Source organism: Phaethon aethereus (assembly GCF_964289735.1).
Source record: "Phaethon aethereus genome assembly, chromosome: 2".
Lineage (NCBI taxonomy): Eukaryota > Metazoa > Chordata > Aves > Phaethontiformes > Phaethontidae > Phaethon > Phaethon aethereus.
The window spans coordinates 118,275,637-118,299,830 of NC_138582.1; the positions used below are offsets into that span (position 1 = coordinate 118,275,637).

At 38.1% G+C, this 24,194-nt stretch overlaps 1 protein-coding gene across 2 annotated transcripts; it reads right to left on the bottom strand.

Moving 5' to 3' along the window:
* Positions 1 to 929: 929 nt before the first annotated feature.
* On the bottom strand, positions 930 to 20,640 carry HERPUD2 (HERPUD family member 2; the record flags this gene model as incomplete). 2 transcript variants are annotated; one of them, XM_082015284.1, is made up of 8 exons in its annotated part: positions 930 to 1,091; positions 1,421 to 1,535; positions 2,726 to 3,049; positions 3,386 to 3,508; positions 9,278 to 9,429; positions 11,560 to 11,673; positions 14,986 to 15,063; positions 20,494 to 20,640. In XM_082015284.1, the coding sequence occupies 8 exons, from the start codon at positions 20,638 to 20,640 to the stop codon at positions 930 to 932; spliced, it is 1,215 nt and encodes a 404-aa protein (XP_081871410.1). The 2 variants fall into 2 exon arrangements, with proteins under 2 accessions (XP_081871410.1, XP_081871409.1); XM_082015283.1 differs by having other exon boundaries at positions 9,278 to 9,435.
* Between the last annotated feature and the right edge of the window lie 3,554 nt (positions 20,641 to 24,194).

Here is a 24,194-nt window from a genome sequence, read left to right on the forward strand (position 1 = left end):
AGATATCCTGCTGTTGAGACCATACCCATAATTGTGTATGCACTGCTACAAACATACCACTTTAGTCAGTATCAGTAATGCCACCATGATAGCTTTATTCCACTCAAATCAATCATAACCTCATCCTTAATGATGTGCTACTTAGTCATTTGCATTCAAATATGCATATAAACATCCAAAACAGTTACTGTAAGAGTTTTTATTAAAAAACCTAATGTACATGTTTTTCTCCAGTACAGCTATGTTTTTCTTAAAAAGTACTGTATGTATCAAACATTTAAGGTTTATCTCGTCGCTGTCAACTGTCTTTGAAGAGCTGTCAAACATCTCCAACTTTAATGAACTCCAGTATAGCCTCAAGAAAAAGCTTTTAGCTTTCTAAAGGTATGAGAAGAGGCTTAGTATTTTGTGGCATGAAGACAACATGCCATTAACAAGTAATCCTTGTTTACAGTATTCTTTCAGGACTGATATAAACTCCAAATCCCAGGTGATAATTCATACCCTGCATAAAATTAACACAAGATACATTAAAGTTATTCAGATGAATAGATAGCATTTGGAAAGGTCCGTCAACATTCATATTTTTAACAGCTCTTTAAAGAGGTAATGGTGCAGATTAAGTGCAAGCTTTTTGCCTCAGTATAATACACATTTGAAATTAAAATAAAACATGGAAGACCAATATCTTTACAGTTTATTCTTCAGAAAAAGAAGAATCTTAAAGAAAGCATTTAGTAGTCCACTTGTGCTTAAAATATTCAATGCATGAAAAAGCCAAAAGAAAAAAATTACACATTTTTGTACACCATGATCAAAAAGATAACATTATAAATTTTCAGAAATTGCACTGTATTTAAAACACTCTCTAGAATCTGCTCCACTTCTACATATGGCTACTGAGGCTGCCTGACAGTTCCTTTTCCACTTTAATTGCCAACCTGTGGAGGCCCTTCAGGGATGAGTGATGTGAAGAAGGTTGTGATAAAGGACCAAGCAGAAGCCATGAATCCAGGCTGCTGCTCTGTATTGGCATCTTCACCTGCATCTTCTCCGCTGTCTTCATCAATCCCATCATCCATAAGTCGTTCCTTTAAAAACAGAAGTTGAAGTAATTCAACTGTTTCTATTCAGATGTCTGACACAGGGTAGCCTGCAGTACCTTCCTACATAAAGGAACTCAGAACAACCTCCTGAAGAGTAACTAGCATGAAGAAAGTTGGTGATTGAAGTAATCAGCAATAGTCAGACTGGAAAAATATAGAACTTAAGCAGCAGGCACAACACTGAGGACAATGCTGAAAGCTTTCTGATTAAACTGACTACTTTTCATAAACGTTGACTTTCTGTCCGGACATTACAGCCTACTTTAAAATGTAACACACACGGAGTCTCAAAAGACGTATCTACTCTTACTCACCATCTCTTCAAGATCAGGATTATTTGCATGTTGCCCATCACGGTTCACTTCCACGTTATTGGCTGCCTGTTGTTGGCCTCCCTCTTGCCTAAAGGGGAACCATCCAGCTTGGTGTCTATGTAAGAAAACAGAACAGTTGAAAACCTCTCTTTTGAAAAGAAGAGAAAGATTTTTCTGCTACAGCTAACTGCTGCAGTAAATTCTTCAAGTACTTTCAAATTAATGAAGCGGCATGTATTTTTCTGCAAGTCTCACTTCCAGACTGAATGGCTATTCTTTGATATCTGGATTAAGAAGGGTCTTGCTAAGAGCTGTTCTTTACATTTCAGAAGTACTGTTCACAGCGCTCTGTTACAGAAGATAAATAAGTTACCATGTTTAAGTGCAGAATATGCAGAATACTTTTTTGGGGTCTCCTCCCAATTTTTAATTAAGTTATATTAATTTTCAAAGGTAGCCTTAATTTTCATAGTTTAAAGTTGATTTTTTGTGGAAAAAAGAATTTACACTTCAGCTAAGGCTTGAACTACATTATCACTGTAAAGAAGGAAGACTCTCCGTTTTCAAGTGTCTATATTCCGATTTCAACTATCATATCTGCATAAGAAGCAGACTACAGTGTAAGGAAACTCTCAATGAATGACATCAGTCCGAAATATCAAGCATTACTGCTGTTTTCCACTTCTACGTACATCACTAAGGTATTTTGATATATAAAGGGAAGTAATGACAACAGTATTGATATTTCTTAACCTACAGAGATAGCGCTTAGCTCTTTATGATGCATTATAAAAAAATTTAAGTCCCTGCAACTCTACCAGCTCTAGCACCCACTGTCGCAGTAGCACTACCTTAACTCTGCCTAACACAATCTACTGCACAAATCCCATTAATTTTTTTGAAATATAAATGAGATTTGCTCTGCAGTTTTTCTTTCATATCCAAGCAGTAAAATATTTTAAGTTTACGCAAGTATACGCTTCACCTATGTGAACTTCCTTTCCCTTGACCCCATTTTCTAAATTTCTATCTCAAAATTCCACAGTTCTACAATACTGTTAGTATCACAGTGCTCTTAAATGTTGGTGTTTCAGGTATAAGTGGATCCAAATTGCTGTAAAAGTGTTTTGAGAATTTTTTTTTTCGTATCAGCTTCTCTGCTTGTTTGAAATTCAAATTTTTTACTGTAAAGGAGCAGTGCCTAAACTTTTGTATTTGGATAATTTTTCACAGTTTAAATGAATTCTACACTAGCATCATCCTCCACATATCAGATCTGCAGCTGTACTCAACTGTTGTACTCACAAATAAACCAGCAGCATGGCTCCCATTACCATGACAAATCGACTGAAGGAAGAATAGAAGTATACAATGCTCAGAAGAATTGCTGCTCTAGAGAATGTGTACATCCAGTCCAGCCAGTCCCGGTTGAAGTCCTCCTCATTCACTATCGGGCCACCCTGTGCATTCATTTGAACATTCGGGTTTACAGGCCTGTTCTCCTGGACGGCTACATTTGGCACTGCTGCAGGCTCATTTGCAGGAGCACGTTCTGAATTTACAGCCTGGGCAACCACAGATCTCCCTGGCTCAGTGCTGGAAGTCACTTGGGCTGAAACAGCAGCTTGGCTAAAAATTTAAACATAAAGGTAGTTTGTCAAAAACACATGCGCAAAAGTTTTTAAGCCTATTCTTGTTGTCTCTTATACACTAAGAAGAACAAAGCTTCAGATGTAACACATGCCAAAACAAACTGCATCCCCCCTTAAATCTTTACTTATTAATACCTTAGTTTCATTCCAATCCAAAACTGGATTTTATAAATTGCTGGGCAAAACTTAGTGTAAAACAGCACTGCCAGACAAAAAACACACAGACATTTTGACCCTGCAAACAACATTTAAGTTTTTAATACCTTCCTTTCATTAGTGTAACTCAGCACTACCTAAGATAAACCAGACTTACTATTGCATGTAGTATTGACGTGCATACATATGTTGCCACCAGATCATCTGTAGAGGACTGAATGCAGGATACATAGAAAATCCAGCAGGAACACCTTGGCCTGGAAACTGGTTGCCTATATTGCTGTAAAAGGATTTAAAGAAAAGTATTCAGTTCTGAATTGCCACATTTATAAGATGCACTAATATTAAAAAAAACAGAAGTAGCATTCTTCCTCTCATTTATCCCCCTACAACACCACACTGAAATAACACGGAAATAACATGTAGTGAGGTCATCCCACCCATTCAAAAAAAGCACTACATTTTCATACAAGAAATTAGTATGAAAAGTTATTTCTCTAGAGAGAAGATTTATGTTTTTGTACTTGGACATCTGTCACTAGCTGCATCTCTGGGACAAAACTATATTGGGTTTTTTTCAAAATTGTGTGTATAACTGCAGAAATTCTTTCATACAATTCCTTTTAGGTTCAAAGTGTCTTAAAGGCACTGCAGGAGCTGTAAAACTTACTAGCTTCTATAACTTTCTTTTAGAAGCAATACCTGAAATACCACTGTGATCAAAGACATGAAGAAACGAACATGAGCAAAGACATGAAACCAATCTTTCAGATACAGCTTCTGAAGATCACAACTAAGAACACAGTAAATGATTTAACTTCTCCCTCCTCAGTATTTTGAGCATAAGCTATTTTCATCCCTGTGACCTTTTAACTCCAGTTCACATGCAAGAGCTATAAAGCTCCCATATGCAAGTTTTACGTTTAGTTTTGTCTGCTTTTAAACTCTTAGCCTCTCTTACCTCCTAGAGCATATAGCATGTTTTGGCAACATTTCCAACTCTCTCCCCAAACATTTTGATGTAGTGAACTGTAGTAAACCAGGACATCTTTCAGGACATCACGAGAGTATAAAGTATGAAAAGTTTATTCAGACTGCAGGCAGCAAAAGCCGAGACTGCTGTAATTGTACTGCAGACTACACCTGTTCCCTAAGTAAGGCACTCCCTGAAAAGATATCACCAAGAGATTTCATTAGTCTACCAGGCATTCAGAAATACAAGACATGCCCAGAAAGAAAGATGGAAGACGTTAAAATCTTTTTTCTGTCATACACATGAATAAGTATTTCACTGTAATTCTGGATAAGAGCCTGACATGCAACTCCATGACCTCTGCTAAAATGCTTTGTTATGTTTGTATTTAGTCATAACCTGTTTTGACAACAGTGTGGGGGAGGAGGGGAACAAATCAAAAGCTACTTTCTTAATACCACATACAAACAGAGATAATCATAGGCCATACACTAGGCTTCTTTCAAAAACTGCAAGGGTGAACTGGCAGCCCTGCTGATGCTACCTACTTATGCAGAATTAACATGCTGGAACAGCATAGCTGTCAAGCTGCTACTGAAAAACATTAATCATGCTTTTTATTTTTATGGCTGTAAGCTTTAAAAATGTATTTTTCTATCCCCTGACTTGGCAAACATTGAAAAATAAGACTCCTCCAAAATTCGTAAAACACTGACCCTCATAAAACACTTGATCCTCAAAATGTAAAGATGAATCAAATATTCTACATGGGCATTGTTAAGTACTACGTTGTGACAAATCACTGAGCAATGTCTTGGTTTCAAGCAGGGAGAATATCACTGGGGGATGAAAACAGGAAGGACCACTCACTATTCAACCATATCTTTTCTTCCTCCAGCTCAGCCACCAATACACAGTGCTACCCAACTTGCCCGAGTGAGTTCTGCAGGAATTTACCAATTCCTTTTCTCATCAGTTCCAGATTTTAGGGTGGTGGTTCTTTAAAGCTGCAAAGTTGAGCTTAACAAAAGTTGAGAGGCCTTAAGCTAATAGCTCTCCGCTACATCTTTTAGAAATATTACAGGATTTGAACCTCTACTTTCTTCCAAACTCTTTCAAAAGTTGTTTTCTTGTTGTCTTAAAGCTTAATAGTAGATTAACAAACCAGTCAACCAAGACAAACCACAGAAGACTTCAGTTATGTCATGTTCTCTCCTTTCCCATTTAAATATTTTAGTGGGGGTTTTTTTGTTTATTTTTCCTTTTTTCCAACAGTTTTTCTAGGAGACAGGACTTTCTGAGAAGGAAGACATAGCTTTTCAAGATCTGACTCCATTAATGAGAAAAAGTAGATGTCAATATTCAAGAACTGGCTTCTGCCTTAAAATGTCAACTAGTTCAGCAGAATTGTATTTGCTCATCAAAAATCAGAATGAAGCAGATGTTGTCAATTATACAGTTGTTACAGATGCCAGAGTACTAAGCTGGCTTTTGAAATTCTGGAACAATTCTAAACACAGTGTAATGTATTTCAGTGGGAAGAACCTCTCCTAAGGAAGAGGCTCTTCTTGGCAAAGCAAGCCAGCTTGCTGTTATAAGAAAAAGGAAAGTAGCCCATGCTTTTTACTTATCTTTTTCCAAAAGGATGAGAGAGGCAGGAAGCACGAGTATTTCAAAAGAATGGCAGCCAACAACACAAGAGCAAAGAAGCAAATTGGACAGGCACAGGCATTCCAAGATTGGAGAACAAAGCAGAGCAGACAGTAGAAGAACAGTTAGATAAGCCAGAAAAGTTTTTAAGGTTCAAATGGTAGAGGTAGCTTCAGAATATTCTGAAAAGAAAGAGGCATACTACTTCTTAAATGGTCAGAAAGCTCAGAAACACCTCTTTTCATCTATGGAAGACACCTAAAAAGAGTTAACTGGGATTCAATTTCAGAGTAAGGTCAGACTAGATAGCTAGTGTCATCATGAAGATACTGCTCAGCACTAATGGAAAAGTAAGACTTTTTATTCAGACTTAAAAGCTCAATCTCTGTCATCTGCATGACTGACAATAAATGCATTTGTTTAATGACCTTGACCCACAATGACATCTCATTTAGTGTTAGTCTCATATGAGCCTAGGATATCAACTTGAAGTGGTATTTCAATATACTCCACTATGGTATTTGCTACTTTTAAAAAAAAAAATACACCAAGCAAATGCTACTGATGAAGCAAGGTATTTATGTCCTAGAACATACCATATGCTGTCAGTACATCGTTTTGTTGTTCGCTTTCAAACATTACTATGCACACAATACAAAAACATTATTAGATGGGCTGCCCACACTTGACAAATAATCTCACTGCCTTGATGTTTCTTCTCTGTTTACTGCTTCCAAGTACTCTCCAATCTGAAATGCAAGCCATTTCAGGACTGAGCCCATCTGTTCTGTTTGCACCTGCCTAGCACAGCAGGGCCCTGATCCACAACTAAGTCCATAGGAGCATACAATGCTGTGCTTCCTTGCCACAGCGAAAGACTGACTTGGTAAGATATATAAACTGCTTGCCCATTCCCACCTCAAGTCTAGATTTTTAGAAAACAGCATTTACCAAAGCACAAAAACAACAGAAAGTTTTAAATGGCTTTCTCTGTAATATTTTAACAATCTGAGTTAGCTGTTTTCCCAAAGGGTATTTAACTCACAACACTGAAGCTTTATGCCAGGAGCTGAAAAACCATCAAAACCATCATTTAATCACCTAACATTCATGTTATTTATTTGTACAACAAATTAGTAATGAAAGCATTGCAAAATGCTCAAGAAAACTGACCCTGACATAAATTTTCAAACATCCGGAGACCTTTCCCCATCAGTAGAGCCTATAGTTCATCATGCAGCTAGAATAAGTGTTTGGTCATGAAACAGTAAGACAAATCCACACAGCAACACAGAATTCAGCTACAAATCTTCATCGTTCCTAACAAGTCTCAGTCTGTGTATAAATTACATTAAAGCTAGATTTCATTGCCCCAAACAACGTTTAAGAGAGCAGCTAAAAAACAGAAGACGTTTCTTGTTGCTGGAATACAAGTAGCAGTGGCCTGAAGCAAAAACAGATCCATCTGAGAAGATTACTGAAAGCATTAAAAAGGGGTTTTTAAGGTGACAGCAAACTACAGCAGGCACTGACACAGACTATTGTGGAGTGGAGCACAGACAGTGCCCAGCAGTCTGCAGCAAAGATCTACCTTAAGTTCTGATACAGTTCCATTAAGTTACTTTTACAGAAAAGGCTTAAGGTTATTTAGGGTTCATTTATTTTGACATTTCTTTTCAGGTCAGGACTCTACTTTTGAAGCAAATCTCCTGTCACTTCCTTGTACTACAGTTTTGTTTGCACCACTCTTTGGATCACCATCTGGATTCCTTCTGGATTATATTAAATTGAAAGATGTGATTTAGGCGCACTGCTAATGTTCTTTAGCCAGAAATAGGGACCTATTCCAGGTAACCAACTAGACATAGTCCAAACAAGACTGAAAACCCTGAAATATGTGCAGTGTTGATGTCAGGTTCTCAGCACTTCTTTCAGTCTGCATATCCACTCCTCTCAATCCACATTACTTGCCAATACAGACATAGATTTAGTCTTTTTATTTATTTTTGTGGGGTTTTTCCCCAAACACAGTAATATCCTCCAAACTGATGCTTCCCACTGTATTTTAATTGAATTATTTCAGCTAAAAGACTGAACAATGATTCTGTCACCTTTAAGTCCATAGGCTATTCAGTTCATGATGCATACTCACGAAAAAATCACTCTCAGGGTATGCTTACGTGAAAAGCTAATTAGAAAAACATTAAAACTTCTTACAGATTAGTAATCTACACAACACACAATAAATTGCTTCCGGAATTAATTTACATAACACCAAGGAGCAGTCTTGACAGTCAACCTAGTGTCATTTAGCTTTGTCATAAAGGCAAGTATAACCACTTCTGCAGAGATGCATGCAGTGAGAATAGCGTAAGTGTTCCGTCCATTGCAAAAGCAATTTCTTCTCAGTAGAAATTAGGGTAATTCAGATAAACAATGAAAAGAACTTGAAGGAATTCAGGACAAAAACTGGTAAGACTAGTAAAGTCTATGTTAACTCTAGCAAGACAGCAAGTAAGTTGAACTGAAACTAAATAAATTTTCAAAGTTCTTGACACCTGTTTTCTTTCCAGTGACAGAAAAAATTGTTACTGTTAGCAGGTTCATAGGGTTTTGTTGTTTCAACATTCTCCAAAGAAAAACTCTATATATACACAGTACTGGGAGAACACCCTGTCAGAAAGAAATCTTTAAAGCATTCCCTGAGGAAATGACAGCTATAATCTCAGAATGCACTATCCTCCTGTTTTCCTCTTGGAAGAAATTTAAAAAAAAAAAAATTGTTTAAGAAGCTGCAAAGGTCACGTGGGTTAAAAATTCCTAAAGCTGCTTTTTAAGCAGAAAAAAAAGACAGAACGTTGAAAGTTACATAATAGCAGATCTGATCTGGAAAAGTACACTGGTTACACTTCATTGGTATGTATGAAAAATATAGATACAGAAGCACTTACACACACTCAAAACACCTGCATATCATTTCTACAGTTGATTCCAACATGGAGAAGTGAAGTTACATCTCTTACGTGTCAAAAACTAAGAATCATCATATTCTGATAAGAATTTAGTGCTGGTGATTACAATAAAGGACTAGAAAAAGCACCCAGAAGCAATAATTTTATTAGTTACATTACTAACTCCACCCACTAGATAAATATTACATCTGCACTTGTCAACAGAAAGTTGAGGGCAGAAAGCATGAAGAAAAACAAAAAACAGCCAGAAGGGGAACACCAAGAACATTTACTCTGATCAACTCCTGGCTAAAACCAGTAATGTTCTTATTAAAAAATGTTTCTAAGTGTGACATGCTTCAAGAGAACTAGCCAAATCATTTTGCAGACTGTGAAAGAAACGTAATTGTAACTGAACATTTAAAGTGCTTTAAAGAGTATCAAGAGCTGGGGATTGCTTCAATCTCTCACTTACCCTTGCATTAAATAAGGGAACTGGTGGCTTGGTACGGGATTGCTTTGTGCTTGTGGAAGATTACGATGCCTCACTCCATCTGCACTAGTGTTCAAAGATGTAGATGAAGCTTCTTGGTTTGTAGGTGAGGCAGCAGTTGATCCAGAACGGTCCAAATTCTTAAAAATAAATAAAATTAAGGTTGAGGATCTTTTTGCCACAGTTATAAAATTTACTACAGTGTCTTAAAAAAACCTATTTGCTCTAATGTTTTGACACAAGTTTTATTGAGAATATAGGCATCAGGCAAGTCTTCTGGGGTTTTGTTGGTTCTAGCAAGCCTTTAGTAAAAACAGAAATTCAAAGTTGTACTGAGGTACACATAAAAGAAGTGAAGTTTTCAGAAAGACTCAACACTCAATAGGTCCCAGAGAAAACCACAAGTCACTGGGAATCAAAGTTTCAAAAACCAAACTAAAGCTTAATCCAAAGAATATTTAGCAGCAACACAAATTCTAGTGGCTACTGTTAACAAAAGTAACTACACCATCAGGATATAGCTTTATATTTGGAGACAACAATGCCTGCAGTGGCTTAAAATATTATTCCTCTATTCTTGTCTTCAGTTTCCCCTTCTACTTATCATCCCCTTCACTATGCCAGCTGCCCAATCCAAACCACTATACTCACTGCCGGGAGGGGACAGGGGTGGGAAGAGGGAAGTAGCTAGGAACTACTTAGGCTCTCAGAAACACACCTAAAACTAGTGTGTCAGACCTTCAATGCTTCCCAAGATCAATACTTAACCCTGGAAGTAGGACAACAGCTGGCTCTCCTAGATTGTCACCTTAATAAGACTGCAATTTGGCCATTAAGATGCATTATTTTGGTTTCAATAAATCTCAAAATCCTGTTGCTAAGCATTACTGCAATGTTTACTCAGTAGAAAAATCCTCTTCAACTTTGACAACTCAAGTAATTGCAGCTCCTCACTTCCTAAGACATCCATATCACATTTGCCCTACAAAGGAAAACAAGAAAAATTTACCACTAGACGGGGGTGAGGGGTGGGGAATAAAAATAAAAAACAAATGGAAGAACAAAGGCCATTTCAAGCTTTGGGTTTAGGTTGTTTCCTTGAAAGTATTATGAACTTAACAATGTGCATACTGACTGCTTTAAGCAGTCATTAATACAGTCATTTAAAGAAGACATTTACAACTGATCTATGTAGCAATAAAACAATCACAACGGAGGCCCCCTGTGTCCTGCCTGCAAGCAGAGACATAAATACAGCCTTTGAAAAGATTATGTAACCACTGTCCACTCTCTACTACTGCTTAAACTGCTCCTATTTCTGACTGTCAGTCAGAAACACTACCCTGTTGACAGAACAATGAAGACAGACAGCTTATTACTGGAAGGGTATTTCCCATATGTTGGTAAACAACACACCACAGATGAGAAGTGCCTACAATGGTTTTGTATACTTTCCTTTCTGACTAACTTTCAAGATTCGCTTAGTGACACTGCCAAGCTCTGGAAAAAGCCAGAAAAATTACACTGATGACAACCAAGTCATCAACAGAAACATAAATTGCCCTTCTGTTAAAACAGAGTACAACCAAAAAATAGCATCTTTTTGGAGGGTGTGAAGAGGGAAAGACTCAAAACACCCTAAACAAGTGTTCTGTGAACAGCTTAACTAATAAAACGTTAAAAACACTTTTTTTACTACTACTACTACTTCTCACTGTCTTACAGACACTATGACTACCTTGAAGCTACTACATAAGTACAGGCCAATTCCTGTTGAGCAAAATGAACGCTGGCCAAGCTCCACCTGTTTATCTCACAACAAAGGGACTAATGTGACTGGTCTCTCTTGAGCTGTACAAATTTTCACAAAATAGATCAGAACTTGTTTGTGGTTTGGTTCTGGTTTTTGTTTGTTTTGTTTTTTTTAAAAACTTGAATACACTGCTCAATTTCTGCCAAAGATATGGGGACTTGAAGAGAAAGGAAAGTGTACTTTTTCATAGAGTGTTAAAAATAAAGAATAGCTTCGAAAAAGTAGTGCTTTATCATCTAAGAAACGTAATTGTGTTACAATTTGAAAAAAGGTCATTTTTTTAATCAAGTGACACCCTCAAATAGTCAAGTCTAATTGTACAACCTCATATGGCATGCTCTATTTCCACCATACTATTTTACAGTCGAATTTTTAAAGTTAAAAGAGAAATTCCTGTAAAGCTTCCTCGGTGTAGAAGAAAGTCATGTCCTGTGTATGAAAAAAAACTCACTGAGCTACTGCTGGAGGTTGAAGCTCCGTGACCTTCTCTACTGGTGCTGGGTTTTGGAGAACTTGGGGGTGTCCGGGAAGTACATACCAGATGAACCATATGATATTCATCTTGCTAAAAATTAAAGAAATTGAAGAGCTAAAGCAACAATATTTGAGAAATTTACAAGTAAAAAATGCCTTTAAAAAAAATCTACTTTCAAAGTTGCATTTGCAATCAGTAAAGAAACATTAGACAAAATGGAGAGATCATAAAGCAAAACTTGAGCTTAGCACAAGAGAAGTCTACTGTTTCACAACAAATGTTTTCTTAGCAGCTGTCCACAATGACATACCGAACATTGACTTACCCCCAGTCTTCCCTAGAACTGCAATATAGCAGAACCAATGCAAAACGACAGAGACAAAACATAAGTATATCATAAGCTTTAACTTTTATTTTGGAAAAATCTCAAATCCTTCACAGGGCTCAGTTTCCCTACAGTTAAGAATCCTTACATTTGCATTGAGAGCTAATGAAGAATGTTATTCAATAAAGACATCAGGGTAAATGAGAAGTGTAGGTGCTAGAATTCCGCAAGCAGACCAAGGCAAGAAAAAAAATGTACCAACCATTTCCTCCACCTCACTCCAGTCTAAGTTTGGTTCAAGCCTAACGTGCAGATGCCCAACTGAAGAGCCCCCACAAATATTCCACACTTGGGGAATGCTGTTCAAAGTGCTAGATGGGACTTGAGTATTCCTAAATATTTGAAACTGAGGAAGTGAACAAGTGGCACCACTTGAAGCCATGTCAGCATGCAAGTAATCAGCCCACGCCAATTCTTCATGAATATGCTCCCCTCCAACATGGATACCTTAACAACTTCAATCTGTAGCTCTTTCACTGTAACACATGAAAACACGCCATTATATCAGCATGCCTGAAGCTTGTATGGCCATAGCAACAAGAACAGCTATGACTGCATTTAAATTGCACATTACAGCTTTCTCAGTAACCAAATAATAAAGAAAAAAGCAACAACAAAAAAAATTTCTGTCCCCTTCTGGAATCAGCGTGGTGCAGTCAAGCCACAGTTTTTAATGAGATGACATTTAGAAATACCAGGCTTTAATTTTTTTTTTTTTAACTATTTTTAAAAATGTTAACACACACGCTTACTCATTTTTAAGTTTTATTCTGTAGGAGTAAGGAAAAAAATGGATAACTGCTTTTATACACCATTGTGCATTACTGCTAGCATAGCCTATCCATATCCACACTCATTTAAATGCCTCCGCATGTATCAGTTTCTAGCCCCAAGCATAACCTCATTATACCTTAAGTGTAGTACCTTACTAGTCAGTGATCACAAGCAATGATCAGAGAGCACTGAACACCAGGCGATCAGCATTTCGACCACATCAAAAGCCTTTAACCTAACTAGTTACCTTCATTTCTAGAGAAGAACTTACACCACTCGGAGAGGCAAAGGAAACTAGACATACTACTTGTAAGCCTACCGTGTACAGATTTATTCAATCTGAGTTTGTCATAATATATTTCCATTCATACGTAACACATTGAAGAGTATGAAAAGTATGCTTGAAGAGCACCACAACTTACAGCCTCAAGGTATCAGTAAAATGACACGGCTCAGTATCAAAGATCAAGTACCACAAAGCTGAGTTAGTAAATCCTCAGATAACATCAGGAATTTATAGCTCATCAAGTAGGAGATTATGGCAGAGAATGAGATTGAACTTAAGTAATCATACCTTTTTCCCCAAAAGCTCTTAAAAGCTTGAGCACAAGAAACTCCTCTTCCTTGAACATAAATTTTTAACTTTGTGCTTAAGACCGATGAGTATGTTTCTACATTCAATTTCTTTAACTAAACCCGAGGCCCATAGCTATTAAATGCCTTTAAAGTCAAATACAGTGCCTGTAGAGTGAAGGAAGACATCCATTAGGCAAAGTTTCTCCTCTAGTACATAAGCAAGGTTTGAAGTTGTGTTTCCTAGAACTAGCCTGTTGTAAGCAGGCCAAGTGAGTTTAAGGTATTCAGACTTCCTTTTGTCCTTAACAAGCAAAACTAAGTTTTGAAGTTAAATTATATAATCATTTTTGTAAACCTGTAAGTGGTACACAGGTTGGCAATAGTCCAGCTCCAGTTTTCTAGCAAACCCATACATAGTAAATTTCAATCATTTTTTGGTAAGTAGTTAAATCCAGTTTAATAAAATTCATTTCAGAATTAAGATTATAAAGTAACAACAGTGTTAGTCTGCTGAAGATTCCTCTGCATTGGTTTCTCCATACTTAATACGGAAGTTGAGTTGCCCACTTTCACTAAAGCATTATTCTCCTTTAGAGATTTTCCTCCATACTAAATACTAAACCACAACTGACTCTTGCAGTCTGTACATTGTTTTTTTACCTTAATTCACTACAAAACAAGTATTATTACCAACACTGAGGTATTGTATTACAAACTCACCTATTTCATAGGATTAAAAACTGTGTAATTGTTTAATGACCTAAAGTATTTTCCAAATATAGCTATTGATGCACCCTGAACAGTTTACAAGGAATTTAAAGACTATTCAACATAATGCATTGTTTTCTGTTACCATCAAAATTGAAACAAAGTTCTTGACAATCTGTCCTAAAAAATCTATAGAATAAGATGATATTTAAGAACTTTACTAACTTAATGAAGTCCCTATTACTTGGTAGCATCAACACAAACTATTTGAACCAATTTAAGAACAAGTGCATGTATTTCAAGGTTTCCTACATCAGATGTCATGTGTATTTAGGAATTGGATTTAATTTAAATGTTGACTGGAGAATCCAAAGTTAGATTAGTAAAACTGTTTTTTCCAAGATGAACCAGCAGAGTAAGAAAAAAAGAAATAAAAACACAAGAACTTTCAAACATCATCAGGAACCTGTACAACAAATAGCTTTCTGAGCAAAACCATCCAGGAATTTAGAATTCTGGTTTTGCATATAAATACATTACCTTTAACTTGCTTACACAACTGCCATTTTTAATGTAAGTTCTTGGATTTAAGTATGTACAAGCAATAAAATGTCTTGTTGGTTTGATGTCGCAAACCCAACACAAATCTGTTAAATGATTCCATTTAGGTCATAGTGGGAACTGTCCAAAGAAGTCACTCTACACTACGTATCACTTGTTTGGGACTTACATAGCCTACTTGCTCTCGCACCAACTGGAAACATGCCTCAGTCCACAAGTATCACAATCCTACATATGAGGGATACTTGAAAATACATTTTCCTGAACATATCAACATTATATGGTTATATCTCCCAATATAGCAATGATAAATTGAAGCTAAACAACACAAATCTAAATTCCTATTTCCCAAAAAGGGGTTTTGATCAAATATCATATGGTGTTGATATAAAGCTTACTTTTCTGAGAACATCTTTCAGCTGCAGATGATCAGGAAGCAGTCTGCCAGAATACACCAGTCTCTGATCCTTTGTAGACTAGGAGATGGGACAAAGAAAGGAATTTAGCTTTTTCCTGCTGTACAGATATACAGCTGGAGATAACATTTGCAGATGAGAAAACCCCTTGTAACTCCAACCACCAACAGACAGCCTTAAAAACATTTCAGAGGCTTCAAAAGTTCAACTTGCAAATTAATTCTGAAAAAGAATCCTGTTGTTACACACTCAGCAAGAGTGCCATAACTATTATCAACACTTAACTGGCAAATGCTGCTCAAGAAAACTATCAAGTACAGTCAAACAATCCTTTCTTTTAAAGAAGATTTGCTCTTTACCCTGCTCTCATTCCCAGGCACTTGCTGAAAAAGTAGAGGGAAAAGTAGCTGGGGCAAAGAAAAATAACAAAACCAGTTAGCTGAATGATGGAATGATAATTAAAACATGCAGAAGGGGGGCATACATTTCAATCTTTTTTGATATGGAATTTCTGTTATTAGTCCCTGCCCCCATCCCCACTCCCCCCCCGCCAAAAAAAAAATCACAAGAGGAAACAAGGAAGAAAGCATTAAAAAGCATGAAGCAGCAAAAGGATATTTTTTAAGGTAGCCTTCAAACTTAGGTAAGCTTTTTTGCCTGTTCTTACACTTACACAGTTTAAAATACCTTAGTAATGCAAACAAAGATTTTTTTAAATTAAAAAACCCAAACAAATGATACACTACTCAAAGTAATAACTTTTAACTATTCTACACAACAGAGATAATGACAAAATTCTTTTTAAAAGGAAACTATTTGGGGTACCTAGCTACAGTAAGATGGCCACTACACTAAGGCAGCTTACTTGGGTAAACAAAACAAACAAAAACCCCAACCCCACTCAATTCAGTTAATGCTGTCAAAGTTTTAAATAGTCCTAATACTTGTGGGTCACTAACATGCTGTAACCATGTGAATAAACAGGGTTGTTTGTTTTTTTTAAAAAAAAACCTCCTTAAAATTCTGTCAATATAGGTGAATATTTAAGAGAATCCAACTGTTACATCAGTTCAGTTTAACTACTGCTTGCATCCTAAATTAATACAATAGCATTTATCACTTGAAAGAGGGCACTAACATAAACAAATGCTAAATGAAGAAATCTAGCCTAACAGCAGTGGAACAGGCATGCATTATCAGCACAAAATATTTGAAGAATTTCCCTATCATGCAAACAGCTAGTCTTACAACATCTCTCGTCTTTCTCTCACAGCCTTCTGTTGCCCGCTCTGCTAATACTAAGACATAAATACCCAAGATCCAGATCTCCAACTAGAAAAAGCTTTCACAGAAGTTTTGAGATATTTTTTTTTTTCCTTGCAATAGCCCCATAACTTAGCAGAACACAGAAAAGTTGCAGAACTTTCTTTTTTCCCCCTGAAAAAAAGTCTGGTCATACCACTAGGGAAAAAAAAGAAGATACTCTAAGGAAATAATTATAAAAAAAGTACACATTAAATCTGAGAAGCTTTTGCTTTAACTTTTTTTCCAAAATTCATACTAGCTATTCATGATTAAATACATGTCTTCAAAAAATGAGTACATAACGTGCCACATATAGTACAGAACTGTTTATCACTTCTATTGAAGAATCATTCTCTATGTTCCTCTGCATTTTTCTGTATTTTTACATTAGTGACATAATACACTATTTTTCTAAGGCTTACAATACAGGGAACTAGTTATTTGGAGCTCCAATGGATAAAACATTGCAATGAATTCAACAACAATGCTGTACTATTTCTATTTATGTTTAAAACAACAACAAAAAAATGCCTGTCTCATGTCAGACTAAGTTCTTTTGAACTATATCATTTTGCTTGCTCCTTTCAAGCAGGAACAGGCTGCTAACAGAATACAAGTTTACTTGTGTTTTGTATTTGGGAAAGGGCCTCTTAGAAAAACTAGGATCTGCAGCATGCATCAAGATTACAGAAAACTTTGATTTCCTGTATGTTAGAAACTTGTTGCTTTAGAATGACCAAGGGAGCCAGAAGAAAAGTCTCAGAAACCTTGTTTCTGGGTCCTGAGATAATTTATCTAGAGATTAATTACAACAGATAAGCAGTTAAAAAAAAAGCAAAACAACAAAATCCCCCCAAACTCCAAATCTTGGTACCATCATCCAACATGGCAATGGAGTGCTGTTTTACCTGCCCACTCATAATACAGCTTTCTACATAGCCTTCAGTAATGTCTTTCAGCTCCCTACAAAACTACAGAAGAAAAGGTTACACATACATTGAACACTTAATCATATTAAGCTGGAGACATTAATGGAGGAAGATGAGGTCTTAAACCCCATACTCCTTCCTACATAACTTAAATACCTAACTGTGCACTACAGGATCATCACTTGCAATTCTCAGGGTGAAAGCCAGATTTTTAAATGCAGATTGAAGACAACATGATAGATGTCAAAACACTTTAATTCACATATATGCCAAAGTAAACGGAAAAGGCATTCAACTTATCCTCTGCCAGAGGAGGTTCACTACCACACCCCCTGCTTCAAGTAACAGTATGCTAACTGCTAGCCTGAACACTGAACCATGATGGAAAAAGACTTAATGAATGGTCCCATTTTCAGAAGCAAGCACATAGCATCAGCTAAAGTTATTCTAGAAGCTAAAGTTTAGAGTGAGGTGGAAGACAGTTTTCAGATCATAATGCAAAAGGTATGTATTTAAAACTAAGAAGTCATCAGCTAGTGGTTTCTAAATTCCATTTTTTATGCAAGACTCCTTCTGCAATGCTTAGTCCAAGTTAGCTATGCCCAGCACATTATCAAAACCACTAAACCTAACTTAATGCAGCTACTTCCTTTAGAAACAGAGAATCTGTGAGCTATGCTGTTTCAGCTACAACACATCCATTATTTTGCTCACCCAGCCTCTCTCCCATTCCTTCATAGGAAATAAAAATCCAAACAACCACATCTGGTTAGAACTGTGGGCGAAGTATATGCTAGATGACAGGTATTACAGGAAATGAGAAACAGCAGTTTTAAATTAATGTTTATGGGTGTAATCAATGCAGCAGTTAATGCACTGAATGTAATATCTGCCTGACTGAAATATACAGGTTGATTTTCCAAGTTTTCTTTTCTTAAATAAACATTTCATCTAAGGACACTAACTGCAGTACTCCAGCTATGAAAAACTGGTCTAGTCAGGGGAAAAAAAAAAATTGACAAATGTGAACGTTAGTATAGACAACTATACAATAATAACTAAACCAATTTACATCTACCTATTCTTAAAGTTTGTACATATTTAGCTAAGTCAGTTACACAAATTAATCCAGAAAAAGAAAAAACAACACTGTCTCAAGGCCTAACTTCTTGTTAGCTTATTTTAACCACCTCATTTTCTGAAGATATGCTCTCAGTAAATTGTAAATTTAATGAGAACGTTTACAGTTGCCACCCGTTTACCAACTAATTTGCAGTTCTGTATCGAAGAAACAGGTACAAGTCACACATGAAAACCTGAAAGGCTACATATAGTAGTGATAGCAACTGATTTCTATTTTACATTCTTATCCTGAAGAGCACTGCAATACCTGTACAAAGCATCTGTGTTCTGATGTACTCTCACACTCCTAAAATATGGCATTGTAATAGAAGTTTCCAGGACCTATCACATTCAGGGAACGTAGAAACTTGATCAACAAGCTGTGGATACTGATCTGGTTTAAAAAGAAAAACAAAAAAAGGGGGGGCCCTCCTAAAAGCACAAGATTTAAACAAATTTGAAAAAAGCTGTAACACTCAATGTCAAAGACATATCAAGCCAAAAATACACTTTGCAATTTTACTATACATAGGAAACATTCTATTAAATACCCTTATCCTTTCCCATGTTATTACTTTCATGTGAAAGGTTCTAGGAAATAAAATGGTGTGTTCAGTTACTAGTTTAATTAATTGCAAGTACAGTAAATCCAAATTAAATTTTAATTACTGGGATAATTTTCACTAAAGAAACTCCCCATTCTTTAACCCAGAACAATTTTGGGGATTCTGAATTAGTAATTTAATAAGAAGAAACACGCTGAGGAATCAATTTTCAACAGGAGAAAGATGTTCCAGAAAACTGAAATGTAATATTATACCACTGGTTAAAACATACAGTGCAACATAAAAAGCCTCTTCATTAAGGATTCTTCCTAGAAGCCCAGTTTAGCAATATCATAGAACGAGTCAGAAAACTAGTGTTTAAACACAAATCGCAGGAGGAGATTGTAGCGAGAAGGACGAAGCAGCTACCAGCTGAAGTCATGTACTTGTTTCTTTTACAGCAGGGAGGCTCTCTTAGCAGAGAATTACTCACAACAATAACTGAATCCAGAAATTCTCAAATACTGCTTAACATATCTCAGTGTACCAGTGACACAGTCTAAGCTGTTGACTGCATTTCTTCTGCTTTCTCCAAAAGGCAGAAACCCCTTTGAGACACAAAGTCACTATTTTGCGCTCCCCCCCCCCATCAACAATGCCAATAATTCTTCCATTGAACTAGGTGAATACCAATCTTTCGCAATATGAACGCAACCTTTGTCCGATGTTTTCTACAGTAAGGTCTAAGCCCCACATGCTGCTGCAACGTGGAGGCAAAGCCACTCCCTTTATATAGTTTTCTGGAACAAATCTTCAAAAATACACTGTTCTGTATGACTGCCATTCTAAACAGGTACAGCATTATCTATTATTATCTGTATGGTTTTTCATAGCCTCTTCTTAATTGCCAAATTTAAAACTTAAAAGAATTTAAAAATTAATCATTTTTTTGTTGTTCACCGAGGAAAATAAGACAGAAGCTTTTATATTAAGTTTCAAAATACAGTCACAACTATCATACAAGTTTGTACGTCATCTGAGAGCACAGTTTTCAACACAACCTCAAAAAAATAGCTTTTCAAAGAGGAAAAAAAAAGGAAGTAATTCTGGAGGTCGTTCAGTTGCATGTTTCAGATAATATTATGAATAAACATCTATCTGATCTGCTCCACACCTCGGTGAATTTACTAGATCATAATAACTTTAGCTATCTCGCTTAAGGACTGTAATTACTTTAGACAGAACTTCTACATTTACAGAAATTTGCCTTAAATTGAGTTAACTGAGATACCTAAATTCCAGTTCCTAAAAAAGTTAAATGGAGCCTTAAGAAGTGTCTTCAGCGATACCACCTTTCAGGATGTTAAACAGTGATCTTCTTAGGCCGTATGAAAGAGCGGCTATTTAATGTTGCCAACTTCCCTGAAAGCAGAGCGCCATTCGTTGCCTTTACACTGGGAACTCTTTGGCAGTAGGACTCTTGTTTATTTTGCAGGGTACCTAAGGGAAGTCTCGATCGACTGTCCAGAAGTTACTGCAACGCCAGCCTTACCGACAAGATGAAGAAAAAGGGCTGGCCAACAACTCACCGGTTTACTGGGGTAGACTTTAGAGAGGTGAGATTTTAGCTTGCCCACAGTCCAGTCCAGAAAGCAGTTAATGGTCTGGTCGGTGTATTTCTGGTTGGGGGCCTTGATGATGAGGGTCACCGGATGATCCACGACGCTTTGGTCCATGCTGCTCGCAAGGGCGGCAGGACTGGCCCTCTCTGCTCCCCGGGGAGACGAAGCCGCTCGAACCTCCGGGAGCAGCGGGCGGGTTCAGCGGCCGGGGGCGAACTTCCTGGGGAAGCCCATCCCCGGGCTGGCGCTCACACCGCAGGCAGGGCGGCGGCGGCACCGGCCGAGGTCTGCCCGCCCAGCGGGGAGGGGAAGGGAACAAGCAGAGAGAGGGGCGGCTTAGCACGTCACACACAGGCAAACTCCCGGCCGGTAACCGCAGAGACGGGGACTCGCGCGGGGGCCGACGAACGCAACCGCAACCCCCCTTCCCCTCCTCCCCCGGCCGGCCGAACACCCTCCCGCCGCGCCCACACCCACGGAGAAAGAAGACGCGTCAGCCCGGTACCCGGAACGCGCCCGGCCGGGCTGGGCCCCTCTGCCCGCGGCACCGCCTCGACCTCCGGCCCGCTGTCGTTTGCGTAAAATGGAGACCGGAAGCGCGGCGGCGCCCCGCCTCCCTCCGCGGCTCCCCGCACGCGCCGCTGGGGGGCGCTCGCGGGCCGGGCGGGCGGGGCGGGCGGCGCACGCGCGCTGCCCTTCGGCCCCGGGCGGGGGTGGTGCGTCGTGCGCGTGTCTGTGTGTGACGTAATGGCAGCGGTCGGTGTGGCGCGGGCGTCAGTGTAGGCGAGGCGGCTCTCTCTCGGGGACCCGGGGAGCTGCTCCGGCGTGCTGCCGAGGGCGCTGGCAGGGCAGGACTCGGCGTTTTGAAAGGATAATTTAGAATCACTAAGGTTGGAAAGGACCTTTAAGATCATCAGGTCCAACCGTCAACCCCCCACCACCATGCCCACTAAACCATGTCCCGAAGTGCCTCATCTACACGTTTTTTGAACGCCTCCAGTGATTGTGACTCCACCACCTCCCTGGGCAGCCTGTTCCAGTGCCTGACCACCCTCTCCATAAAGAAATTTTTCCTAATATCCAGTCTAAACCTCCCCTGGCGCAATTTGAGGCCACTTCCTTTCGTTCTTTGCACGGGGTTGGCATGTGGGCAAAGCCAAGCGCAAGTCTTCAGTATCACCAAGCTCTGGGCTTGTGGCTGTCGCCGTAGGCTCCGCGGTATGGGATGTGGGGTGTCCACCATCTCCTTGTGTGGGTTCACAAGACGGTCTCAGGACTGAAAAGGTTAAATACTTGCTAGCAACAGAATTAAAACTTTATAGTGTGTCTCGCCTCCATTACCATTGTGTGGGAACACCTCGTATTTATCCCCAATATCCCTGTCAGGTTAGAAAATACTGTTTTATAACCAGAATGGAGGTGTCGGAAGTGATTTGCCACATGTCGCACAAGAGACCTGTCTAAAATAATAAAACAACTTTCCGAAGTCCCAGGTTAGCATGGTAAGCTTCTGATCATCTTACGTGATTTGCGGTTGCTGAAAAGAAAATCCTTTGAAGGATAACCTTTGAGTTCAATGGATAAAATGACAATGAGTAAGGGAAAAGTGCAGTTCATGATACTTCTGCTAAAAATCTCTGCAGTAGAAATTGGCCTCATTAACTCCATAAAAGCAATAGACATAAAAATACTTCAAATTGTCTCTTGAAAAGAACCAAGAAACAATGCCTTCCTTCTATTTCCTTCAGTCTTCAAATGCTGTATATAACTACAGAAGGCACAAGAGTCTCAGACGGATTTGATTTTGCAAGTAGATAGTGTCCCTTTAATGCCGAAGAATCATACCTTTCATTAAGTTCTGCAGTATGAACAAGGAGTGAGGCAGAAAAAAGTTTGCCAATAAAGAGAGGACCCTAAGGAACTCCAGCATCTGAAGGGAAAGATAAAAAGAAGAGCCCTAAGGAATATTGTTAGGACCTAATTCTTCCTTTTAAATAAAACCTGGACACAGACAACAGACTTTGCAAAAGCAGAGAAAGTAGTCTTAATTTTTATGTTTATTGACTTCTAATTATTTTCCTCTACAACCATTCCTTCACATACCTCGTGTTCAGGGTAGAGCATGGGACCTCTGTGTTTCTACAGCATCTGTTACCCTTGAGATGGCTTATCAAACCATAAATGCGGACAACTGGTACTTGACAACACCTTTGAATGTAATATTTGACATACTCATATCGGTTTCCCAGCTCCCTCCCTTGTTATATAAGAACAATTATTTGCACTTGAAATTCTGAACATACCGTCATTACCAGGGCATGTAATTCGGAATTGCCAAGAATTTCCAAGAATAGAACAAAATTTCCAAGCACAAATTCAAATATTTGTATAGGGTGATGCACCAAAATGGATCAGCTAGACAAGTGCTTGCAAGGATTAATAAACGAAAATCAAGGCAAACAGTAAGTTTTAAACTTTGCATTTAAGATGCTTGTCATTTTCTTGTGTGACAATTCAACTGTCTACATACACATAATATTTCTGTAACACACCCATTAGCTACTTTAAAAAACTCCGGACCTGGGATGACCACAGAATCTCCTGAGTCACAACGTGAGAACAATAAAGTCTCTTCTATGGTGTCATTTTAGAAGATGCATTTTGTGGCAGCTCTATGAGCAGATCCCTGTACTGTGCACAGGCCCTCGGGGGTCAGAATTACACTTGTGGCGATCTCGTTTTAGGACTAAAACTTAAAGCCTGGTAAAAATTCTTTGACATTAATTTACATTCCAGAAAACATTTTGTGAATATGCACTGTGAAACATTATAAAATATCACACCAAGAGGCCATTTGGTATTTTAACATGCAAGAAATGATGTTGTTATTCTTAATACTTGTCTGACTTGACATACCTTGAAAAAGCCCCAGTAATCTTTTTGCATCCTTGTATTGTCTGTGACATCTCTGTAGTTCAGAGGAAAAATTAGAGCAAATCATCTTTAAGAATGCCAAAACTTTATTAATTATTTTAAATAAAGGAATATATGCATTAAAATATTATGAAAGACTGAGGGATGATCTTCTGACTCCTGAGGTAGCTAAAACAGGTACCTGGTTTGAGAGTTGAGACTTCAGACTTCTTATACAGCCATTAGACTTTCCAAGGGAAAACTCAGAGCCTGTAAGGTCCTACACCTCTAGGTTCTTAACTAAGTTAAGCACGGAAGATACATTGCATGATTAATCTATGCTGATATCGATTTATCAAGTTGGAATAGATCAAAATCTCAAGTTATTGCCAGTAAAATATCTTCTTTGTTTCTTGATTATTTTTATCTATTTATTTATTTCATCATTTTCTGATAAGATAGTGAGCGTACAGTCTAAAAACTCTGGACCACCTTTTTCTTTCTTTCGTCTGCACAAACCAGCAGGGCTCAGCTGTAACACCAAGTAAAATCATAGCAGTTACAAGCTGGGTTGTAGCTAACAAATTCAGCCTCTTCTGCTATTTATACTAATAGTTTGGGGTCATGTGAAATTACTGACCTGTATGTGGGATGACAACCAGAAAGAACTTGAGAATCTATATGCTCAGAAACATCAGTTTTCTGCAAGACCTTTTAAAAATCCTGCCTTTACCATGAAAAGATGACAAGGATTC